General features: G+C 34.2%; 1 protein-coding gene across 1 annotated transcript in view; it reads left to right on the forward strand.

Annotated features, from left to right (window-relative positions):
* Positions 1–23,460, forward strand: part of CASD1 (CAS1 domain containing 1) — a 44,411-nt gene that overhangs the window by 16,147 nt on the left and 4,804 nt on the right. Inside the window, exons 6-16 of the mRNA XM_081102237.1 lie at positions 1,221–1,265; positions 1,704–1,827; positions 4,276–4,490; positions 6,221–6,643; positions 7,637–7,726; positions 16,049–16,168; positions 17,173–17,329; positions 18,696–18,775; positions 21,212–21,313; positions 22,652–22,792; positions 23,299–23,376. Of these exons, the coding sequence (XP_080958363.1) occupies positions 1,221–1,265; positions 1,704–1,827; positions 4,276–4,490; positions 6,221–6,643; positions 7,637–7,726; positions 16,049–16,168; positions 17,173–17,329; positions 18,696–18,775; positions 21,212–21,313; positions 22,652–22,792; positions 23,299–23,376 (1,575 nt within the window). The remainder of the gene's footprint in view (positions 1–1,220; positions 1,266–1,703; positions 1,828–4,275; positions 4,491–6,220; positions 6,644–7,636; positions 7,727–16,048; positions 16,169–17,172; positions 17,330–18,695; positions 18,776–21,211; positions 21,314–22,651; positions 22,793–23,298; positions 23,377–23,460) is intronic.

The raw sequence follows: 23,460 nt of genomic DNA on the forward strand, positions 1-23,460 counted from the left end.
GAGACACTAACTCATTTTTATATTTGGGTCAGATGTGTTTCTAATTTCTTATTTTTAATTGTTTCTTGTGCACATGGTTGTAATATCAAGTCTTTTATGTTTTGGGAAGTGCATTGAACTCAGGAGTCAAAAGACTTAAGTTCTGGCTTTGTCTTGCCAAGCTTCAGCAATACCCTATAAACCTTTCTGAGTCAGTACCCTTGTTTTATAAGATCTGTATAATATATTCCTGCATTATCTCACAGGTAGCAAGAATCTATATTAAAAAGAACTAATTTAAGAGAAAGTACTACATAATTGGTAGTTTATTAAGAGTACAATTTGCATTTGGTAAAGATTTCTACCCAATTTCTCCACCCCCCGCCCCCCCCCCCACATTGTGCTCTATAATAATTATCAGTTTATTTTGTTAAATATTATTGGATTTGGCTTTCCCAAAATATTGATTCTTTAGGACACTGATCTTATTTTATTTAAGATTTAAACTGTATTTCATGAATATTTTTTAATTGACTGACATAATATACTAGAGCTTTACTCTTGAGCAATTTACTCACTATTCAGAATAATATTAGACCATATTAGATACCAGTAGCATTTTTTGTTTTTTTGTAAGGAACACCAAAGAATTATCCATAAAAGCCTCATGCCATCCTATATAAAAGGCATTGGTTATCCATCCTATATAATAAAACTCTAATATGCAAATTGACCAAACTGCAGGATGACCTGTGGAATGACTAGTCGCTATAACGTGCACTGACCACCACGAGGGCAGATGCTGAACACAGGAGCTCCCCCCTGGTGGTCAGTGCACTCCCACAGGGGGAGTGCCACTCAGCCAAAAGCCAGGCTCACGGCTGGTGAGCACAGCAGCAGTGATGGGAGCCTCCGCTGCTGGCATGCAGTAAGGAGCGAGGGGTCCTGGACTGTGAGAGCCCCAGACTGCGAGAGGGATGTCCTGGACTGCGAGAGGGCGCAGGCTGGCCTGAGGGACACACACACACACACACACACACACACACACACACTGCACGAATTTTGTGCACTGGGCCTCTAGTCTTGCTATAACAAGAATTCAATAAGAAACTCTAGAAAATTAAAATGCATTTAGAAGAAAGAATTTCTTAAATTTAAGGAAAAAGAATTAAGTGATGTTAGTTGTATTAATTCTCTGAACTAACTATAACACTATTATAAAGATTTTTTTCTTTCTCTAGGATTCTGTTGCAAAGCCCCATGTGATTGTAGCAGGAGCTGCCACAGTAAGTTATTATCTATGTTCTTATATAATGGTTTTCATTTCGTACTTAAGAACATACTAAGAAAAAGTTAACTTCTTTTAAATAAAATTCTTGATTGTACTTAAATTTTAATTCCTATTTCTAGTCTAATTAATGAGACTGATGAATTTTAATGAAAAGATATGGATGAACTTAGAAAATTTAGTGTTAAATGTCAATACTATTTTATATCTAAAAAGATATTCTTCTTGAATGTAATACATTGAAAGTCTAATTTTATGTCTGCTTTTTCTAACTGCCTTCATATATTTCATGAAATAATGTGACCATAATTTATTCTGATATTGAATAAAAATGGAAATTATCTTAAAATAATAACCTTTGTTACAAGAGTAATTATATACTTTAATTTTTCAGTGATAAGTAATGAATTAATGCTTAATTTTTACTTCATTTTAGTGGTCTATCAAGATTCACAATGGCAGCAACGAAGCACTGTCTCAATATAAAATGAACATTACCTCCATAGCACCACTTCTAGAAAAATTGGCAAAGACTAGTGATGTTTATTGGGTCTTACAAGGTAAGGGATGAGTAATGAAAAAATGTCATTTTGTATATATTTTGAGTCATGGGTTTTTATTATCTCCTATTTCAAGAAGCAAAATTATTGCTTTATGGGAATAAAGTTTGAAATAAGATTTGCAAAATTAGAATAAATTTGAGTTATTTGCTTTCCTCTTTTGAACTTAAGGAACAGACTAATAAATAGAAGTAAAAAAATAAATAATAAATAAAATACTCTCCAAGGAGCCACAGCAGGCAGAATGGCTGTGAATATAACAAAAAGAATACATTCTAAAGGCAAATGAGAAGTTTACCTCTGATTTTTTACTTCTTACAAAGTATAATTATTGTGATTGGGAAATATAAGAAAAAATGTACTAAGTCTGTTTCATAATATTGAGTCATTGTACGTAAATACTCTTTGGAATTGACAGAATATATTTAAATTCATACCATCTAGGTTATGCTTGGTAATGAAATTCTTTAAGAGAAAATTGACATTAGATCAACTCATTTCAGGAGTTTATTGAATGTCCATTATTTAATGCCTAGCACAATATGAAATGCCTTGGGTTTTTTAGCAATTCAAGTTGTTTGTCAGAAACTCTTATGATTATTTCCAAGTTGAATGTCAAGCTGAGAAGAATAAAAGGGCTGGTGATAATCTGTTTTACAATCTCTATTTACAGCCTCATTGTTAACCTTTCTCTCACCAAAATGAGAAAAAAAGTTAAATTTAAATTATTTATGAGAACTTGATCTTTAATAATATAACCTCTTAATTGTGTGAACAAAATTTACAAATTAAGCAGTGACAGAAGAAATAAAAGACTGTCTGCTATTCTTCATTAGGCAGTTTTCTACAACCCAGTTTTAAATTCCCATTACCCAATATAACCCAGTATTCCAAAACTTTAAACTCCTAAGACATGCCAGAACATAAAATGAGGAAGATATTGACTGATTAATTTAAAAATTGAATGTAAGATAAGTCTATTGCAAATCTTGGCCAACTTTACTTTAAAATAAATTACTAGATGCCTGGAATCCTCTGAACTTTAACAACAAAACATGAAATACAATCAGCTAACTTGCATGATCACAATTTCTACAAGATTTTTTTAATGTGTTTTTTTTTCTTTTTTATTGATTTTATTGGGGTGACACTGGTTAACAAAATTATATAGATTTCAGGTGTACAATTCTACAGCACATGATCTGTACACTGTATTGTATGTTCATCATCCCCAGTCAAGTCTCCTCCATCACCATTTATTTATCCCCCCAATATTCTCTTCTCTCCCCACTACTCTTTCCCCCAGCATTCACCATACTGTTATCCGTGTCCATGAGTTTTTCTTTTTCTTTTTTGCTAAATCCTTCCAGCCCCCAGCAGCTTCCTCCCTGACAGCTGTCATCCTGCTCTCTATGAGTCTCTCTGTCTTGCTTGTTAGTTCATTTTGTTCATTAGATTCCACTTATGAATGAAATCATATGGTACTTGTCTTTCTCTAACTGGCTTATTTCACTTAGCATAATGCTCTCCAGTTCCATCCATGTTGTTGCAAAGGGTAAGATTTCCTTCTTTTTTACAGCCAAGTAATATTCCATTGTGTAAATGTACCACAGCTTTTTTATCTACTCATCTACTGGATGGACAATTGGGCTGCTTCCAAATCTTGGCTATTGTAAACAATGCTGCTATGAACATATGGGTGCATATATTTTTTCGAATTAATGTCTCGGGTTTATTCAGATAAATTCCCAGAAGTAGAACCACTGGGTCATAAGGCAGTTCCATTTTTAAGTTTTTCAGGTAACTTTATACTGCTTTCCACAGTGGCTGCACCAATCTGCATTCCCACCGACACTGCAGCAGGGTTCCCTTTCTCTACAACCTTGCCAGCACTTATTGTTTGTTGGTTTATTGATAGCCATTCTGACTGGTGTGAGGTGACATTTCATTTTGGTTTTAATTTGCATTTCTCTGACGATTAGTGATGTTGAGCATCTTTTCATATGTCTACTAGCCAATGTATGTCTTCTGGAGAAGTGTCTATTCGTGTCCTCTGCCCATTTTTAGTTGTATTGTTTATTTGTGTGGTGTTGAATTTAAGTTCTTTATAAATTTTGGATATTAACCCCTTATTTCTTATATCATTGCGAATATGTTCTCCCATGCAGTGTTTTGTCTTTTCATTTTGATAATGGTTTCCTTTGCTGTGCAAAAACTTTTTAGTTTGATGTAGTCCCATGTGTTTATTTTTTCTTTTGTTTCCCTTCCCCAAGGTGATATATCAGGAAAAAAAAAATATTGCTATGAGAAATGTTTATCATTTAAGTATTTGATCCATTTTGAGTTTATTCTGTGTATGGTATAAGAAGTTGTCTAATTTCATTTATTTGCACATATCTGTCCAGTATTTCCAACATTTGTGTTTTTAATACTGTGTTTCATGTGCAGATCCTGTTTATGAAGATCTATTAAGTGAAAATAGGAAAATGATCACTAATGAGAAGATAGATGCTTACAATGAAGCTGCAGTCAGTGTTTTGAATAGTAGCACCAGAAATTCTAAATCACATGTTAAGATGTTCAGTGTTTCCAAATTAATTGCTCAAGAAACTATCATGGAATCTTTGGATGGCTTACATCTTCCAGAATCAAGCAGAGAAACTGTAAGAATTCTTGTATCCATCAGTAAATAGAGACTATAATATCTAATTGTATAGTAACTGTATGTTACTATAAATGGTAATAAATAATTTTATTGCAGTCTTAATTACTTGTAGTTATTCTACCTAAACATACATCTAGAAATAATTTTGATTTCATCACCTAGCTGTGTATAAAATGAGAGTTTTTGGGTACTCTGAAAGGGAAAGAAGCTACGGAAAGGAGGAAATGAGACTTCATTTAGTAAGTGCTAGTCACTCTTACTATACTTTGTCTAATCAAGAAGCTTATAAGTTTTAGAATACTCATGTTTGAAAACTACAGCTTAATGGTCCTGCCTTAAACTAACAAGATTAAGCCTCTATGAAGAGTACATGTTTTAATATGTAGAATAGTTTTTATTTATTTCCTTATAAATAAATCAGATTTCCTTTGATGCCCAAAACACTATTCAATGTACATAGTAAACACTGAAAAAAATCCAGATTGACAGATGTAAAGGGTTGTTAAGTTCAATATGAAAGAGAACTGATAATTATGAATTTTCATAATTAGTACAACAGATATTATTTAGTTATTGTTTTCTTATAAAGCAGTGATGCTTAACCTTTTTGAGGATCACATAACCCCTTTTGAGTGTTCAGTAAAAATCAATGGTTACATTCCTCTCCTGCAGAAAAATGCATGTTTGTATATATACACACATGATTCTCCATATACTTTAAGGGGCTTTTGAACCGCCTAGAACTGGTTAAGAACTTCGGTATGGAGTTTGTAGGCTAGTATCTGCAAGAGTACCAGGCACAGAACCCAGGGTGATATTTCCTATGTAGTTGAGTACTTTGAATGCTTAGGCTTAAATAATATAATCATCTTAGAGTTCCAATTATGCCTAAACTATAACGTTTTTTGAAAACTATATTTGACTGGACCTTCAACTAGACAGGATCTTGATAGCTTGCCTAGAATATTTTTATTATAACGAAACCATGTTCAAGATGCCACATTTTATTTAACATTAGAAATCTTAAAACTGTAGAATCCTAAGTGGCCCATAAACTGTAAACCAAATGAAAGACATATTACAAATATTGTTTGCTAAGAATTATTTTTGTGACAGTTATTTTACATCCTTTTTTTTTTTATTTGCATCTAAAAACTGGAACTCTATATTAAGTGTCCTGGTTTCTTCTATATTGAAAGGCTGATAATTAAAATTATTTGATTTTTTACTAATTAGTCATTATTTTTTTTAATCTTTATTGTTGGAAGTATTACATATGTCCCCCTTTCCTCCCCTCCCCCCCCTGCCCCATTGCCCCTTCTAGCCCACCCCAGGCCTTCAACACACTATTGTAAAAGCCACAACCCATTAGCAGTCATGAAATTAGTTTTTTGTTTTTTTGTTTTTTCATAAGAAAAAATAATACAAAAATGTAAGAGTGCATTATAGTAGTAAGGGTAGGTATTGTTTCTGTATATGTGTCTGGATCACATTATAAAATGAATTTTTCATTACAGACCATAGCCCCAGAAGTTTGAAAAGCCCTATACTAGCTATTACAGATTGAAGGAATAGCATTATTTGCATGAGTGGTTGGGAAATGGTAGTAAAAAGTACAAAAGCATTTTTGGTTTCAGTGCTGAAAAATCAGTAGTATTCACAGGAGAAAATCTAATGTGAAATATATTACTGACAAGATAATAACCAAATAACTTGATTTGTTCACAGAGTGCAATGATTCTTATGAACGTGTATTGCAATAAGATACTGAAGCCTGTAGATGGTTCCTGTTGTCAGCCTCGGCCTCCTCTGACTCTCATGCAGAAGCTAGCTGCTTGTTTTTTCACCTTATCTATTGTCGGATATTTAATTTTTTATATAATTTATCGTAATGCTCATCGGAAGAATAAGCCATGTACTGATTTGGAAAGTGGAGAGGAAAAGAAAAATATTATCAATACCCCCGTGTCTCCATTAGAAATACTTTTACAATCTTTGTGCAAACTTGGCCTGATTATGGCTTATTTCTATATGTGTGACCGTGCAAATCTATTTATGAAGGAAAACAAATTTTATACACATTCAACTTTCTTTATTCCAATTATCTATATCTTGGTTTTGGGAGTATTTTACAATGAAAATACTAAAGAGGTAAGTAAGCGTTATTTTCTTTTTAGCTCATGTTATCCTTATTTCATTATAAACTCTAGATTTTAAAAAAAATACCATTTATCATGCCAAAATATACAAGCATGTATATTGGAGAGGATAAATGAATGTTGTGGTTATACTTCACTTAGCAGACTCTGTTGCTTTTTTGAAATATTTTGGAGGAAGTTCAAAGAGTTTCGTGAAGATTGTTAAGAAGTTGAAAATAATGACCTGTGAAAAAATGTCATGACTTTGTGTTATTTTGCCTTCATGGGGATGGAGAAAGTGCAGCTGCTTCCAATTTTATAATGGTCTTCGAACATGATACATCAGAGCAAAAATACATAATTTTATTAATAAATGCCTATATGCACAAACATTTTATATTAGTACAATCAGACATGTACACACAAATTAGAACTTACATAATGTGGGCAAATGTTTATAATATCTAAAGTACCTATTTTAGCATTTCTGTAGTTGCTCAGAATGTTAGTATAATTCCATTATAAGACATTATTTATTTGAATTAATAAATTCTATTGTAAGAAATAACTCATATGAGAATGATTAATCGGTTCTTCATCTCTGGTGAGAATATTCTAAGGGAATATTCTCCCCCCCCCCCCCCCCATTAAAGTGTAAGAGAACTGTAAGATCTTTTTTAACTGAAATCTTAAGACTTTCTTAAAATTAGAAAATGCTATTTTTTAGATTTACAAACCATTGTCATAGTTTAATGTATTCTTAATATAAAACCATAGGTATCAACTTAAACACTATTTAAAATCTGTTAGTTTATATTAGTTTTCAAATTCATGTTGTATCTTTTATCAAGAAATAAAATGACTATTTTTAATTTCCCCCCACAAATTCTTTTAACAAAAGCATTAGCTTTATATCCTATGAGAATAATTTTAACATACTTAGTATACATTGTCCAAATAATAGCTTCATGGTGAAATTTGAAACAGATTTTGGTTCTTTACACAGACTAAAGTATTAAATAGAGAACAAACAGATGAATGGAAAGGCTGGATGCAACTTGTGATTTTGATTTATCATATCTCTGGAGCAAGTACTGTAAGTATATTGAAATTCAGAAAATATCTTCTATCTTCTATATATATAAAAGGCAAAGTGTCCCCTCGGGAGTTTGACCAGGAGACCAGGAGTTCAATTGCTCACTATGACGTGTGCTGGTCACCAGGGAGCAGCGCGGAATGAAGGAAGGCCCCGGCCAGCAGCCAGAAGGTCCTGATCACAGGCCAGGCCTAGGGACCCCACCCATGCACAAATTTTGTGCACCGGGCCTCTAGTACAGCCGTGGGCAAACTATGGCCCGCGGGCCGAATCCGGCCCGTTTGAAATGAATAAAACTAAAAAAAAAAAAAAGACCGTACCCTTTTATGTAATGATGTTTACTTTGAATTTATATTAGTTCACACAAACACTCCATCCATGCTTTTGTTCCGACCCTCCGGTCCAGTTTAAGAACCCATTGTGGCCCTCGAGTCAAAAAATTTGCCCACCCCTGCTCTAGTAGGAAATAATGTCACTTTAATGTTTTTTTAAGGGCATGGACTCTTTTGTGTTATATTCTCTGTCATTTATTTTCAACCCAATCTTTCTGCCTTCCCATTCTTCTCCTACCACTTGACTTTGAGAATGTGTAGTTTTAAAAGCAAAATCCATTGTTCTGAAAAGAGAGCAATAATTTATTTGTATCTTCTTAGCCTTAATTTTAATGCAGTAGAAGCAGCTGATAATCTAAGGGCATTATTTCATGTCATCCTATTGAACAACTAATTTAAAGTTATCAAAACTTTATGTAGATGACATTTAATTATAAAAGATTTGGAATAGGCAAGTGACTATCAAAGGAAATCAAATTAGATGATTATATTTTATATTGTATCCTTCACCATATTTTAGGAAGTTTGGGAGTTTGACCAACTATTTTTACACTTTTAAAGTTTAAAAAACTTGAAACTCTCTTGCCCCAGTGTTCAGAGCTCAGGTACTGGTGGACTGTAGACCATGTGGGATATGCCATACTTCCTAAGTATTACCTTCTCCGTGAGATGGGGACCCTTCCTGTGCTCACTCAGTGCCTCCTCTACCTGGACAAAATCATTTTTTCCTTCTCCCTAGGATTCTTGTGGTCTGACGACATCTTGGTTTTGGCAAGGATGGGAAAAAAAATCAGTTATAACACTTTAGCTACATTACAGTTAAAACAGACTTTTGAGGGTAAACCTAAGTGTCTGTCACTTTTCACATAAGTTTTTATACTGAAGATACAAACTGACTTTTATAAAATAGGTTTTAAAAATTTAAGAAACATTCAAATTTGGGAACTACTGAACTGTTTTTCTAATTGTGTTATTTATATAAAGTGCACATCTTTAAACAGTATTTGAATCAATGATAAATTAAGATGACAGGAGACTTGCTCAGGAAGGAGTGTTTTAAAATTTTCATAGCAGTGCCTAAACCGGTTTGGCTCAGTGGATAGAGCATCGGCTTGCGGACTGAAAGGTCCCGGGTTTGATTCCGGTCAAGGGCATGTACCTGGGTTGTGGGCACTTCCCCAGTGGGGGATGTGCAGGAGGCAGCTGATCGATGTTTCTCTCTCATCGATGTTTCTAACTCGCTATCTCTCTCTCTTCCTCTCTGTAAAAAATCAATAAAATATATTTTTTAAAAAAAATTTTCGCCGAAACCGGTTTGGCTCAGTGGATAGAGCGTCGGCCTGCGGACTGAAAGGTCCCAGGTTCGATTCCGGTCAGGGGCGTGTACCTGGGTTGCGGGCGCATCCCAGTGGGGAGTGTGCAGGAGGCAGCTGATGGATGTTTCTCTCTCATCGATGTTTCTGGATCTCTATCTCTCTCCTTTCCTCTCTGTAAAAAATCAATAAAATATATTTAAAAAAAAAAAAAAATTTTTCATAGCAGTTAAGGTAAATAATACTGGGGGTTTTCAGATATCTCTAACATTTTGAAAATAATGTTATTCTTCATAAAGTCTATTATTTTTCAAAAATTTTATGGATGATTTGTTTGAAGAGTAAAAGGCAGAGGTTTGATGTATTATTTTTGCTGAAGTTATGTAACTGATACGTTTATTCGTGGCAGCAGTGAAATTCCTGTGACATTGCAGCTGAAGGGACCAATTGAAATCACATAGCCGTGGGAGAGCCAGGACAGAGGCCCAAGCAAGGAGAGACGAAGATAGTTAAACTTAGTTTATAAGCCCAGTTCAGAATTTATAGAATGAATTTGGCAAATTCTCTAAAAAAGTAACTGGAGATGCATCTTGAATCTTAAAAATATCTCTGACATATGAATAAAGATTAAATTAATTTGAGAGGAAAAAAGGGTTTTAAGAAAATGCCACTTAGGGACATAATTAATTGCTGACATATAAAGGGTGATAATAGTGTAAAAAAAATCAGATAGAATTAATGGCAGATTAAGTTCCTCAATTTAGTGATTCCAGAAAGGACTTGGATCATAAATGGATGCAGGCAATTTGGCATTCTGTTATAATCATTTGCCAAGCTAGCATTCTAATACATCTTAGACTACATTCTAATACATCCTAAATGACAATTAAAAAAAAAAATCCTTGTTCTGGAAGGGCATACTTTTCATTAACAGATCACTTGTTCTGATTAATTACCATATCCCTGTGCTTTATACTATAGGCTTTTGTAGTTAGAAATTGCCTATATCTACACCAGCAAAGCATTATTAGCATGGGTTATAGCATACTTGGGGACTTGATTCTTGGATATTTAAGAGTCACTTAATTAAAAACTCCTTTTAACTGCCATAATGATTTTAATTACCTAATCTTAATGTTTTCTATTTTGAGTAAAATATGTAAAATTTTAGTTGTGCCATGTTTTATACTAAAACCTAGAGGCCCTATGCACGAATTCATGCACAGGTGTGGTGGGGAGGGGGGGGTCCCTCTGCCTGGCCAGGGATCGGGGCCAATCAGGGCCATCTCACCCAGCTCAACTGGGTCAGGGGGAGGGACCATGGGAGGTTGGCTGTGGGAGTGCACTGACCACCAGGGGGCAACTCCTGTGTTGAGCATCTGCCCCCTGGTGGTCAGTGCTCATCATAGCTACCAGTTGTTCAGTTGACCTGTTGTAATGGTCACTTAGGCTTTTTTATACCAGGGATGGATGGATGGATGGATGGATGGATGGATGGATAGATAGATAGATAGATAGATAGATAGATAGATAGATAGATACCACATCAAAAATTAATGGAAAAATTTAAAAATAATACAGATGGTCTGGTAGATTGCAATTCTTTTTTTTTTTTAATATATTTTATTGATTTCTTACAGAGAGGAAGGGAGAGAGATAGAGAGTGAGAAACATCAATGAGAGAGAAACATCGATCAGCTGCCTCCTGCACACCTGCACACCCCCTGGGGATGTGCCCGCAACCCAGGTACATGCCCTTGACCGGAATCGAACCTGGGACCTTTCAGTCTGTAGGCCGACGCTCTATCCACTGAGCCAAACCGGTTTCGGCTGCAATTCTTGGTATAAACATTCTTTTAAGATATAATTTATATCTAAGGGATAAAATACTATGAATTTAATATGAAAAGGTATAGCATGGTAGTTACGCCTGAATCAAAGGTATGAAGGAAAATTTGTGGGACTAGAAAAAGAAAATAACCAGAAGTCAGCCTAGCTTAGCTACTAATTTTAATGTAGTTGGAATTTAAGATATATTTTTATGACTAAAATTTTATTATAATACTAGTGAACCAGTGCACGGGTTTGTGCACATGGAAAGGAAATTAAGTAGAAGGTGGCCAGCAGGGCAGGACTGGGCAAGACGGGCCAGACATGCCTTGGAGCCAATCTCCCTCGGTCCCTCCCCAGCATCTGTGGAGTGAGAAGAGTCCCTCCAGCAGGTGGGGTCCCTCGGCCTGGCCTGTGGGGATCAGGCCAAAACCAGCTCTCCGACATCCCCCAAGGGGTCCCAGAGTAAGAGAGGACACTCTGCAAAGTTGCTGCCGTACAGGGTGTGGAACGCAAATGCAAGTGTGCAGTAAACCAGATTCGCTGCCAACAGTGCCCCAGCAACAACATAACCCATGGCCAAAGGTAGAATCGCGCGGCCCCACAAGGAATCGGGCTCCCTCCTCTCTGGTTTTGGGGTGCGTCACCCGAGAACTGCCGCTGCCAAGTCACTGCAGCTCGGCAGCTCCTGTGTTGAGCATCTGCCCCCTGGTGGTCACTGTGAGTCATAGCAACCGGTCGGCCAGTTGGACACTTAGCATATTAGCCTTTTATATATATAGATTTGACTCATGAAAGACAAAAAAGAAATAATTTAAATTAAAAGAGACTAAAAATGAATGATAACTAAGTGCCATGTGTGATCATTGATTCAGGTTCTAAATTTAAAAAAAAAATTTTAACCATTAGGAATATTACTGGGACAATCAGGGAAATTTGAGTATACATTGTACAGCAGATACTGTTATACACATATTAAACTTCTTGAGTATGATAATAAAATATGGTCAGGTATTTTTTCTGCTTAGAAGATACTAAAATATGTAGGGATGATGTCATGTGGTCTGCAATATACTTTTTAAATTTTTTTTTAAATTTCATTGTTTAAAGCAGTGGTGGTCCATAAGGTCCAAAAGTTTGGCAACCCCTGGTTTAAAGTATTACCTATGTCTCCTTTTTCCCCAATTGACCCCCCCACTCCACCCCGGCCACCCCCACAGCCCAGGACAAGCCCCCACCGCCCCAGTGTCTGTGTCCATTGGTTGTGCTAAAATGCATGCATACAAGTCCTTTGGTTGATCTCTAAACCGCCCCCACCCCCATCTTCTCTCTGAGGTTGGATGGTCTGTTCAGTGTTACCTTGTCTCTAGATCTATTTTTGTTCATCAGTTTATGTTCATTATATCCCACATATGAGTGAGATCATGTGTATTTATCTTTCTCTGACTGGCGTATTTCACTTAGCATAATGCTCTCCAGGTCCATCCATGCTGTTGCAAATGGTAAAATTTCCTTCTTTTTTATAGCAGCGTAGTATTCCATTGTGTAGATGTGCCACAGTTTTTTAATTCACTCATCTGCTGATGGGCACTTAGGCTGTTTCCAAATCTTAGCTTTGGTAAATTATGCTGCTATGAACATAGGGATGCACATGTCCTTGGTATTTCTAGTTTCTTGGGATGTATTCCTAGAAGTGGAATGACTGGGTCAAATGGGAGTTCCATTTTTAAATTTTTGAGGAAACTCCATATAGTTCTCCACAGTGGCTATACCAGTCTGCATTCCCACCAGCAGTACACGAGGGTTCCTTTTTCTCGGCTTACTCACCAGCACTTGTTATTTGTTGATTTGTTGATGATAGCCATTCTGACAAGTGTGAGATGGTACCTCATTGTTGTTTTGATTTGCATCTCTCAGATGATTAGTGACTTTGAGCATGTTTTCATATGTCTCTGGGCCTTCTGGTATGTCCGTTTTCGAAAAGTGTTCATTTAGGTCCTTTGCCCATTTTTTTATTGGATTGTTTATCTTCCTTTTGTTAGGTTGTATGAGTTGCAATATACTTTTAAAATGGCTTAGCAGACCGTCAAACCTCAGAGGGAAGGTAGGGAAGGGTGGGGGTAAGGGGAAGAGATCAACCAAAGGACTTGTATGCATGCATATAAGCCTAACCAATGGACACAGACACCAGGGGGGTGAAGGCATGAGTGGGGAGGGGGGGGCAATGGGAGGATAAGGACACATATATAGTACTTTAATCAATAAAGAAATAGATTTTTAAAAATGGCTTAGCATAATATGTATATAGATATACATTGTACTATTCTCGCAACTTTTCTCTTGGTTTAAAATATCTTAAAAAGTTCAGAGGATTATTACATGAAATTTGTAATAATCTAGCATTATCTGGAACTTGGCAAGTTGTAGTGATAGTGTTTAATACCATTTAAATGAATAGTTTTTGCTGTTGAAATATAAGAACCAAGTCCCAACTTTGTAGGCCTAACCCCAGTCTTGAAGGGACTTGAAAGGATATTTTCTGGAGAGTGGTTAAAGTAATTAGTAATGGTTAGCCTAGGTCTGACATCTGTTTTTTTTAAAATACTTGCAGAACTATTAGATGTAAGAGTGATTAAGTCTGTGCATATGGCTCCAGAACTAGACTCTTCATTATGGTAACCACTATCACAGGTAACTGTTGAGCACTTGAAATGTAGCCAGTCAGAATTAAGATGTGCTATACTACATAAAGTAAAACACGAACCATATTAAGTATGACTAATTATGATAAATGCATGCTAACTTCAAAAACTTAGTATGAAAATAATGTAAAATATCTAGTTATATCTTGGAATGATAATATTTTAGATATATTGAGTAAAAAATAAAATATACTGATTAAAATTAGTTTCACTTGTTTCTTTTAATTTTTTTAAATGTTCTGGTGGCCACATTAAAAATTTACTGTGTGGCTCACTTTTATTTCTATTGCACAGCACTGCCCTAGAGTGCTGAAGTTGGTAGTTGTACATAAAGTTAGATTTCAGCCGAACCGGTTTGGCTCAGTGGATAGAGTGTCAGCCTGCGGACTGAGGGGTCCCGGGTTCGATTCCAGTCAAGGGCATGTACCTTGGTTGCGGGCACATCCCCAGTGGGGGGCGTGCAGGAGGCCGCTGATCAATCTCTCTCATCAATGTTTCTAACTCTCTATCCCTGTCCCTTCTTCTCTGTGAAAAATAAATAAAATATATTTTAAAAAAATAAAGTTAGATTTCAACTTTTCATGAAAAGCAGCTTAATAGCAGTTAAGGACCATCTGAAAATGGAATGGATTGCCTTTGGAATTTGTTGTTTTCTGCTACTAAAAAGGTGCTCAGATATTTGAAAGGAACATTTTAGAGAACATTCAAGAATGAAGTAAGAGCACAGATTTAGATTAGATAAATCTTTAGGTTATTTCAGTAGTACCTTTTCCACCTTCATCCCTGTGATTCTAATATGTTATACCTTCATTAAAAATTTCTGACCTGCCATAACCGGTTTGCTCAGTGGATAGAGCGTCGCCTGCAGACTGAAAGGTCCCAGGTTTGATTCCGGTCAGGGGCATGTACCTTGGTTGTGGGCACATCCCAGTGTGGGGGGGTGTGCAGGAGGCAGCTGATCGATGTTTCTCTCTCATCGATGTTTCTAACTATCTCTTTCCCTTCCTCTCTGTAAAATCAATAAAATATATTTTTAAAAAAATTTCTGACCTAAGGATAAGACATTTAAAAATAATAATGAAGGGCATATGCCTGGGTTGAAGGCTTGATCCCCAGTGTGGGGCATGCAACATTCTCCAGTCGACAATTCTCTCTCATCATTGATGTTTCTATCCCTCTCCTCCTCTCCCTTCCTCTCTCTGAAATCAATAAAACATTTTTTAAAATACCTATGTAGATTTAGTAATTATCCCTAAAAGAATGTAATTGCAAGTGTTGAATATCATTGAACAAGCCTTGAAAAGGTAATTTTTTAAAACTGTGTACTAGTTCTATTGTAGAGATCATGAATATGCATCTAAAGGACTAATGGTTAATGGATAAGTGGAATGATAGTGTTTTAAGATTATGAGAATCAGGACTTTGTAAATGAGATCATATTTCCAGTGACACCCTAAAATATATATTAGAAATATGGTATTTTTATTCAACCTTAAAGTGAAGATGTGATGCTCTAAAAAACCATGGCAAGTGATTCTAAGCATCTTAGTCATAATGAAACAGTTTATGTGGGCATATAAAATAAAATTCTATAAGATAAGAGTGGAGGGAAATTATATTTCTAAAATATGTTTGTATATATTTTTAAATATGTATATTTTGTTTAATATTGTAAGTAGTCATGTGACCATTTTATTTACAGGTCTAATATATTTACCAGGGCCAAAAATGTAGGAAATTTTGTTTTTTATCATTAGGAAAATGTGAAATCCATAGTGGTGATTAATAATTTGATATCATATATTTAGTTCTAACTGGAAGAAATATACAAATATACAAAGAAATATACAAATTTTATATTAATTATGCATTCCTTGCAAAAACACTTTGCAGTTTAGAAAACTCAGACTTAAGTCACATAACTAGTAAGTGGCAGAAACCAGAATTTGAATCTAGGTCTATCTGATTCCAAAGTCTACATTTTTAACTCCTGCTATAATGTGTAACTTTTGAGAATAAATCTTTTCATTGAGATAATGCCAAATGATAACGATGATCCACTATCTTGGTTAAAAGTGCTGGTTATGGCAATTCAAGGTATAGTTAGTACCAACATATATTTTACATATCTGTTTTTGTCAACAGTTTTTGCCTGTGTACATGCACGTTCGAGTTCTGGTTGCTGCATATCTATTTCAGACGGGCTATGGGCATTTCTCATATTTTTGGGTCAAGGGAGACTTTGGAATCCATAGAGTATGTCAGGTAGGAATGCATGCAGTTCTCTTTTTTTTCTTCATTTCAACATGCTTTTGTGCCTAACTGTTGATAAAATATAAATATTGTCATTATAAGACCATGAATAATTTGAGTTTTGAAATAGCACTTTAAAATTGTGTTATTTCTATGTTCTATGGTTAATAATTAAGAGATAAATAATTTATTACTGAGGGAAGGGAAATATAATTTAGATGAATGTATAATAAAAGCACTGGTACACAAGGGAAAACATTGCTGGTTTACTTTAGTTTTGTAGAAATGTATGATTACCTGGAATTATTATTATAGCTTATGTTTTCTCTCTCTAAGAAGAGATTAATATTTATTAAGTTTCTACCTTATTCTAGGCAATTTCTGAACATTATTTTACTTATCTCTCATTACAAACCTGAGTTGTGATCTAATCATGTACAAACAAGGACACTGAGGCTCAGAGAGGTTAAATAATTTGCCTGTAGTAACATAGTAAGTGCTGGAGCTCTAATATCAACCTCTCCAATTCTTTGTTCTTTGAATGACATCACACTGTCTGAAATGACTGTTACATAAGTCCCAAAGATACTTTTTAATCTGAGTAATATCATTTTGTATCTATGACAACTCTCAATTTAATCCCAAATGGGGTAAATCCACATCAAATAGAGATGAAATGGATACCTTTTCTTGAGGTAATCTAATCTCCTCCTATAAACTGGAGCTCTCGAAAGGAGATTTATGATTTTTTCCCTACATGTAACACGATGGCAATTGCAGCCAGAGGACAGCTCAGGCTTGTGCTGTGCTGGGATGTAGTTAATATAATGATGCATAAATATTTTATATTCAACTCTTTACAATGACTGTAGAAGAAATATAATTTTAGGGATTAATAAAATATGCTTGTATATTTGTTATTCTAGTGTCAAACATTTATACTTTGTCAGGAAGAATCTGTCTTTGCTGTTCATGAATATCTGGAATGAAAACCATTTTCTTCTCCTTTTTAATAGGTCTTATTTCGTCTCAATTTCCTGGTAGTGGTGTTATGTATAGTAATGGATCGGCCTTATCAATTCTATTACTTTGTCCCCTTGGTCACGGTATGGTTCATGGTCATATATGTTACTTTAGCACTATGGCCTCAAATAATCCAAAAAAAAGCAAACGGTAAATATACTCTCTTACTTATGTTAATAAATATGTTCTTTCAATGTAGGAAATTTCTTTTTAGTTGGTAAAGGCTATTTTTTGAGACATGTAAACAGTTAAAATTTATGTGTAGCATTGACATTTTGAAAGTTTGGTCTTAAAATCTGTTTCTAAAATGTTGCAGATAAATAGTTGAAATGAAATAATAGTGCAGAATAATAGTTTAATCTATATTATGTCTTTTCTTTTTAAATTTAAATTTTTAAAGCCATTTTACCTATTAACTAATGCAACAGTTTCAAAGAGTACAAAGCCAGAATGCAGAGAGCTATGAGAGAGAAAGGAAAGCCATATAGGGCTCCTGTCTCTTACATCCTGCTTCAGTCCTGATAACTCTGCTTTATTTGATTTCTTATATATATTGAGATTTTAAATAAACATTCATTTGCAAAAAAGGCTTTCTGTGTCAAACAATTTTAAAAAGTGCTAATATAATTTATCTTCTAGACAACCCTTTAAGCAGTTATTATCAACCTGTTTTACATATAAGGAAACCAAAGTGTCCAAAAGGTTGTCATCTTCAAATTTCACACAGCCAGTCTCTTACAGTGTTCAAAGTGAGGCCACAGTCATTACCTTAATGCTTCCCCTCACCCTTAAGATCATATAATTAAAATATTTTTCCTTTATGGAAAAATAATTTAAAAATTTTTAATAATTATTTAACTTAACCAAGTATTGTATATCAAAAATATTTTCTGTTGCCTTTCATTATAATATCAAATAATTTTTCAGGGAAAGAGTTGAGTTCCAGCCTTTAGTAAAATCCATTAGTGTCTTTGGACAGCCTCTGTAGTTTAACCGCTTGACATAAACTCAAAATATTAATCAAATGAATAATCAATGTGTATAAACTGGGAGCACATAACTTAAAACATGTATATGTAAAATACATTTTATGGTTAAATCCTAGTCCATTAGAGAGTTCTTAAGCTTTCTCTTTAGAAGTTTAATGTTTAAGCAGTCTTAAGTTAGATTCAACATGTTTGTTAAAATTACATTGAACATATTGTTCCAAATTTTGTTGTAACTTTCAGTAATGAGTAGGTATAATTGAATTCAGGAGTTGTTTTCAAATATATTTATAGTGGATGAATAGTGGGTATATAGGCTATCAGGTATATGTTGTAGCCTCATTCCTAGCAAGGACCCTCTACCTTTTTTTTCTACTTGTAACTTACACTGCTTAGATGTAGTTTGTGTAACTTATACGCAGCTTTAAATTATGTTAAGAACTATGCAGGGTATTAATACTTTAAATAGTATCGAATATTTTCTTATGTAAATTCACAATTTTTAATAAATTAAATATTTTCTCTCTTAGGAAGTTGTTTCTGGCATTTTGGTTTACTCTTGAAACTAGCCTTCTTGCTGTTATGTATATGTTTTTTGGCATATTCTCAGGTTTGTACAGTCTTTTTTAGTTTATATTTTGTTCTATTTTATTTTAGAGTTCAAATCTATTAAAATATGTGAGAAGATTCAGAGCTTTTCTTTAGCTTCATTTTTTAATGACTGTAATAAAAGTGTCACTCGGTAGTTGACTGCTCAATGTAGATCTTTTGAGACCCACTTTTGTTACCCCTGTTTTGTTGTAAGAGCAATTTAAAGCTCTTCCTCTGGCAATTGTTCAGAACCCATTTTACTTGATCAATCAAACGTTTATTGAATGCCTCTTTAAGACACTACTCTAAGTGGAGATCAAAATTCTCTTGACAGAATTTGCAACTTGGTTTGTGCATTATTCATTGCATCAAAATGTTACTTGATTTTTCCGTAACTACAGAGTAAAATTTTGGCAGTTAGTAAAACCAACTTAGGAGCAATGGGATTTGTACATATGTAGTACATTTAATTTAATTAAAAGTTTGGTCATTTTCTCTCAGCTACTTTAGCAGGGTGGCAAACTGCTACCTGCTGGTCAGTCCATGAGACCGACATATCATTTAGGCAGTACAATAAACAAAATATTTTAATTAGAATGCCTGTAGTTGTGACATATTCTGCACAACCTTCTCCTGTCTCCCAAACTCTGTCTTGTACCTGGTTGCATCAGGTACAAATGTCATATAAGCTGTGTGTGTATGTGTGTTTCTTTATAAAGCTGGTTTCTGGCTTGTTTGTTTTGTAGGCTTTCATACTTATTTTCATACTTAGAAATAAAGCATTTATATTACTACTCCACCTCTAAGGTTTTTTGCAGAAGATCTATGAAATAATAAAGAAACGATTGGCAAATGTATACAGAAATAAGCCAAGTAATTGCAACAACTACTTAATAGTCATTCATTAAAATTCCCAACACTCTCGTGGAGCATCTGAGGAAGAGAAAGGAAGGTAGACCAGAGGTTCAATAGAGGAACTAAGGAGGTTTCCCCTGCCCTGGATTAGTGATTACTACTGCACAAGAAAAAAAGTACATAGTCCAATATAGCCCAGTGTCTTTCACATAATGGATACTCAATAAATACTTGTTTGTTGATCACATAAGAAACAAAATTTTAATCAGAAATAAAGTTGTACATTACAAATATATGCTACATATGATCATATCTAATAGCTATATACCTATTAAGTCATATTTCTGTATTTCATATAGTTTGCATATATGATATATAAGTACTTTATATTGAAAATTTTGTTAAGAATCATCCTTAATATTCTGAGGCATAAATAGGACCTATTTTTAACAAGCTATAAGCATTTTAAAATCTGTCATTAAAAGGAGAATATTACATTTTATTAAAATAATAAAGTTTTTCTGACCTAAGCATTCAGCATTACCTAAAATACAATACTGTTTCCATATTTTTCTTAATTTTTATTAGCCTTTTAAAAAATTGTGATGTTAGACATTTTTATGCTGTGGAATTAGGTCTAGTAATGGATTTTTCCTTATGTCATCATTCTTTGGTCTGGAAATTGAGGTTTTTGTTCTTTTCTTTGAAAGACTTCATTAATGTGCAGGAATGTACCCAAGACTTCTGCCTCTACATTCGCAGATTTTCAAGGCTGTCAGGTTAATAAAGGGGCACAATTCACTAACTTCACCAGAATAAAATTGTAAACTTTGTTTCAAAAACTAGTAATGGCATTTGCCGGTTGATTGATTAAGGTGACTAATTCAGAGGATTCTTTTAACTCAACTGGTTAATTATAGATTATTAAGGACATTTAGAGAAAGAAAAACTATATTTTAACCTTAACCATCATTTCTTAGGTTATTTATAGCATATTGGCTGAAGCCTTTTGTATTTTTGTGTTTTGATCAGTAAATATTAGCTGTTTTGTGTACTAGATTTAAATTTTTAAATGGAATAATTTTCCAATTACCAGCTTATTCTTTTCAAAATTTTCAGTCTCAGTAGCCTTCCACGTGCAGTAAAAGTAAAGTAACAAAAATGTTTTGTCATCTTTATTAGCCATCAGTAAAATAAATTTCTTTTCAAATGAAGTTATATTTTTTTTTTTTTTAAATATATTTTATTGAGTTTTTACAGAGAGGAAAGGAGAGAGATAGAGAGTTAGAAACATCGATGAGAGAGAAACATCGACCAGCTGCCTCCTGCACACTCCCCACTGGGGATGTGCCCGCAACCCAGGTACATGCCCTTGACCGGAATCGAACCTGGGACCTTTCAGTCCGCAGGCCGACGCTCTATCCACTGAGCCAAACCGGTTTCGGCATGAAGTTATATTTTTAAGTTAAATAAGGAGAACCTAAAAACTGTGAGTGATCCTTATATAATTCTAACTTTAGAAAATTATTATTTTTAATGAATTGCAAGACAAGTATTGACTTGTACCATTTTAATTTATTTTCTGGATTCCTTTTTTCAGGGTGCATTTGAGAAGATCTTTTCTCTTTGGCCATTGTCTAAGTGTTTTGAACTGAAAGGAAATGTATATGAATGGTGGTTCAGATGGAGGTTAGACCGTTACGTATGTATTTACCTTCTGATCTTTTGCCATTTCATATTGTACTCTTAAAAATCATTTGGAAATTTTTTAATCTATTTTTACTTAGTTTTAGAATAAGGACACATGTTGATATGTTAAGTCAAAGCAGCCCTATTTCTCTACATTTTTATAGCAGAGAAAGGGTATGCCTGTATATCAGCAGAAAAATACTGTAAAAAATGTTGTCTATAAAGTGGCCTTTGAGTCATAATTTTGACTTACAGGTGACCCATCATATACTTTGTATGCTTCAGCCATTCAGCACAATATGTATTGAGCCCCAATATATGCTTTACTGTTGGTGTGATGAAGGATATATTAGAGAAAGAAGAAATACCTCCAGGATTCTAAATATTAAAATCTAGTTTAAAACCCAAGGTTACTACTTATAATTGGGTGTTAGGTATGCAGTATGAAATCGGAGGTAGAAATTTGAAAAGAAGAAAGAGCGGTGTCATGCATGGGTGATTTCATGAATTTAATATTGAAGGATGGTTAAGATTCATTCAGTTGACCAACAAAATGTAAAACGTCCAGCACAGCGTTCATTAAATAATAGGCACTGAATAATTACCCTTCTTTACACTTTTCCCTTTTCCTCCCTTCTTTCACTTATCCCATTTTTCATTCAACAATTGTTTTCTTAGTGCCTATTTCTGGGCCAGTGCTTGGTTCCCATTACCTGTGCAATTTTCCAATGAATGCATTGCATTTCAAAACCATGTATTAATTATTAATAAAAAGCTTTGCAAAGGTCTTGTCATCAAATAATTTTAAATTCTCAACTTTCTCACTAGAGCATTCTACTATGATAGGGTAGTTCACATCAAGTCTTTATTTAAAAAGAAAGCTCTCTGGTCCAACATGTGTTTTTCACTCTTTAAGTGCATATACTCCTATTTGAAAATATGAACTTGGTGTTGTAATCGTTCTGTGCTTTATTCAGTTAAAAGAAGTACCAATATAAGATGTTTTATCTTGGATGAGTACAATTAAATTTTATGTGCCTTCAGAATAGTTTTGTATTAATATTTTTAAATTGTCATTATTTCTACACTTGCATTATTTCTTCAGTTTGAGCCAGTTTGTCTCATGTTGTTACAAGAGATGTTGGCTTTTCCATTGCTGAAAGGTTGTAACAATCATGGGCTTTATTTCATTGCTTGAAGTTTTACTCTTGAAGTTTAAGTCCTAGAAACTCTGAAACAACTAGTAAGCTTTTAACTTAATTACTTTTATACGTGTTTTTATCATTTACCACAGTTGTTGCTATTTATTGGAAAGATGTTGTTTAAAACAAATTTTTCTCTCATTTTTCAGGTAGTCTTTCATGGAATGTTGTTTGCTTTCACTTATCTGACCTTACAGAAGCGTCAAATACTTTCTGAAGGAAAGGGTGAACCTCTTTTTTCAAACAAAATTTCAAATGTTCTATTGTTTATTTCAGTAGTTTCTTTCTTGGTAAGTTTCAAAATGTAATCTTCTAATTTTCCAACATCCTAATTGGAATACAAAATTTCCTTTAAAAGCTAGGAATTGAACCTATTATTTTTAATAAATAAAATATTTTAAAATTCTTTTTTTAATTTTCCAATTGAACATAAATTCTGAAGTGAATACATATACAAGTTAAATATGAAGAATAACTGAAATCTAAGTGGTAGGAATTTTAAAAATTGTAATAAAGTTGGGAAGAAATATAACGTAAGGTGTTCAACACAAAGAGCCATCACTGCCTCGGGATCACTGTTCCCAGGGCAGCGTGGACCGAAGCCCCTCTCTGTGCTTTATGTCTGGGCAGTGGAGACACCCAGTGATAAGCAAACCTGTGGGAAGTTTTACTGAAGCTTTTACATCACATAATGAAGCATAATGTGATAAATAAAGAAAACGTCAACATTTCCTGAGAATGCTGACTCTAGGGCGTAACTGCGTTTGTGAACCTAGTCACGTATTTTTTGTTTTAGACCTATTCCATCTGGGCTAGCAGTTGTAAGAACAAAGCAGAGTGCAATGAACTCCACCCATCTGTTTCTGTGGTGCAGGTAATTATCTTGATTTAAAGAAAGTGTTTCTTAATTCTTGATAAGGACACCACCATCTTTAGCGGCAAAGAAATTTGAGATCAA

Source organism: Myotis nattereri, assembly GCF_964212035.1.
Source record: "Myotis nattereri genome assembly, chromosome: 11".
Classification (NCBI taxonomy): Eukaryota; Metazoa; Chordata; class Mammalia; order Chiroptera; family Vespertilionidae; genus Myotis; species Myotis nattereri.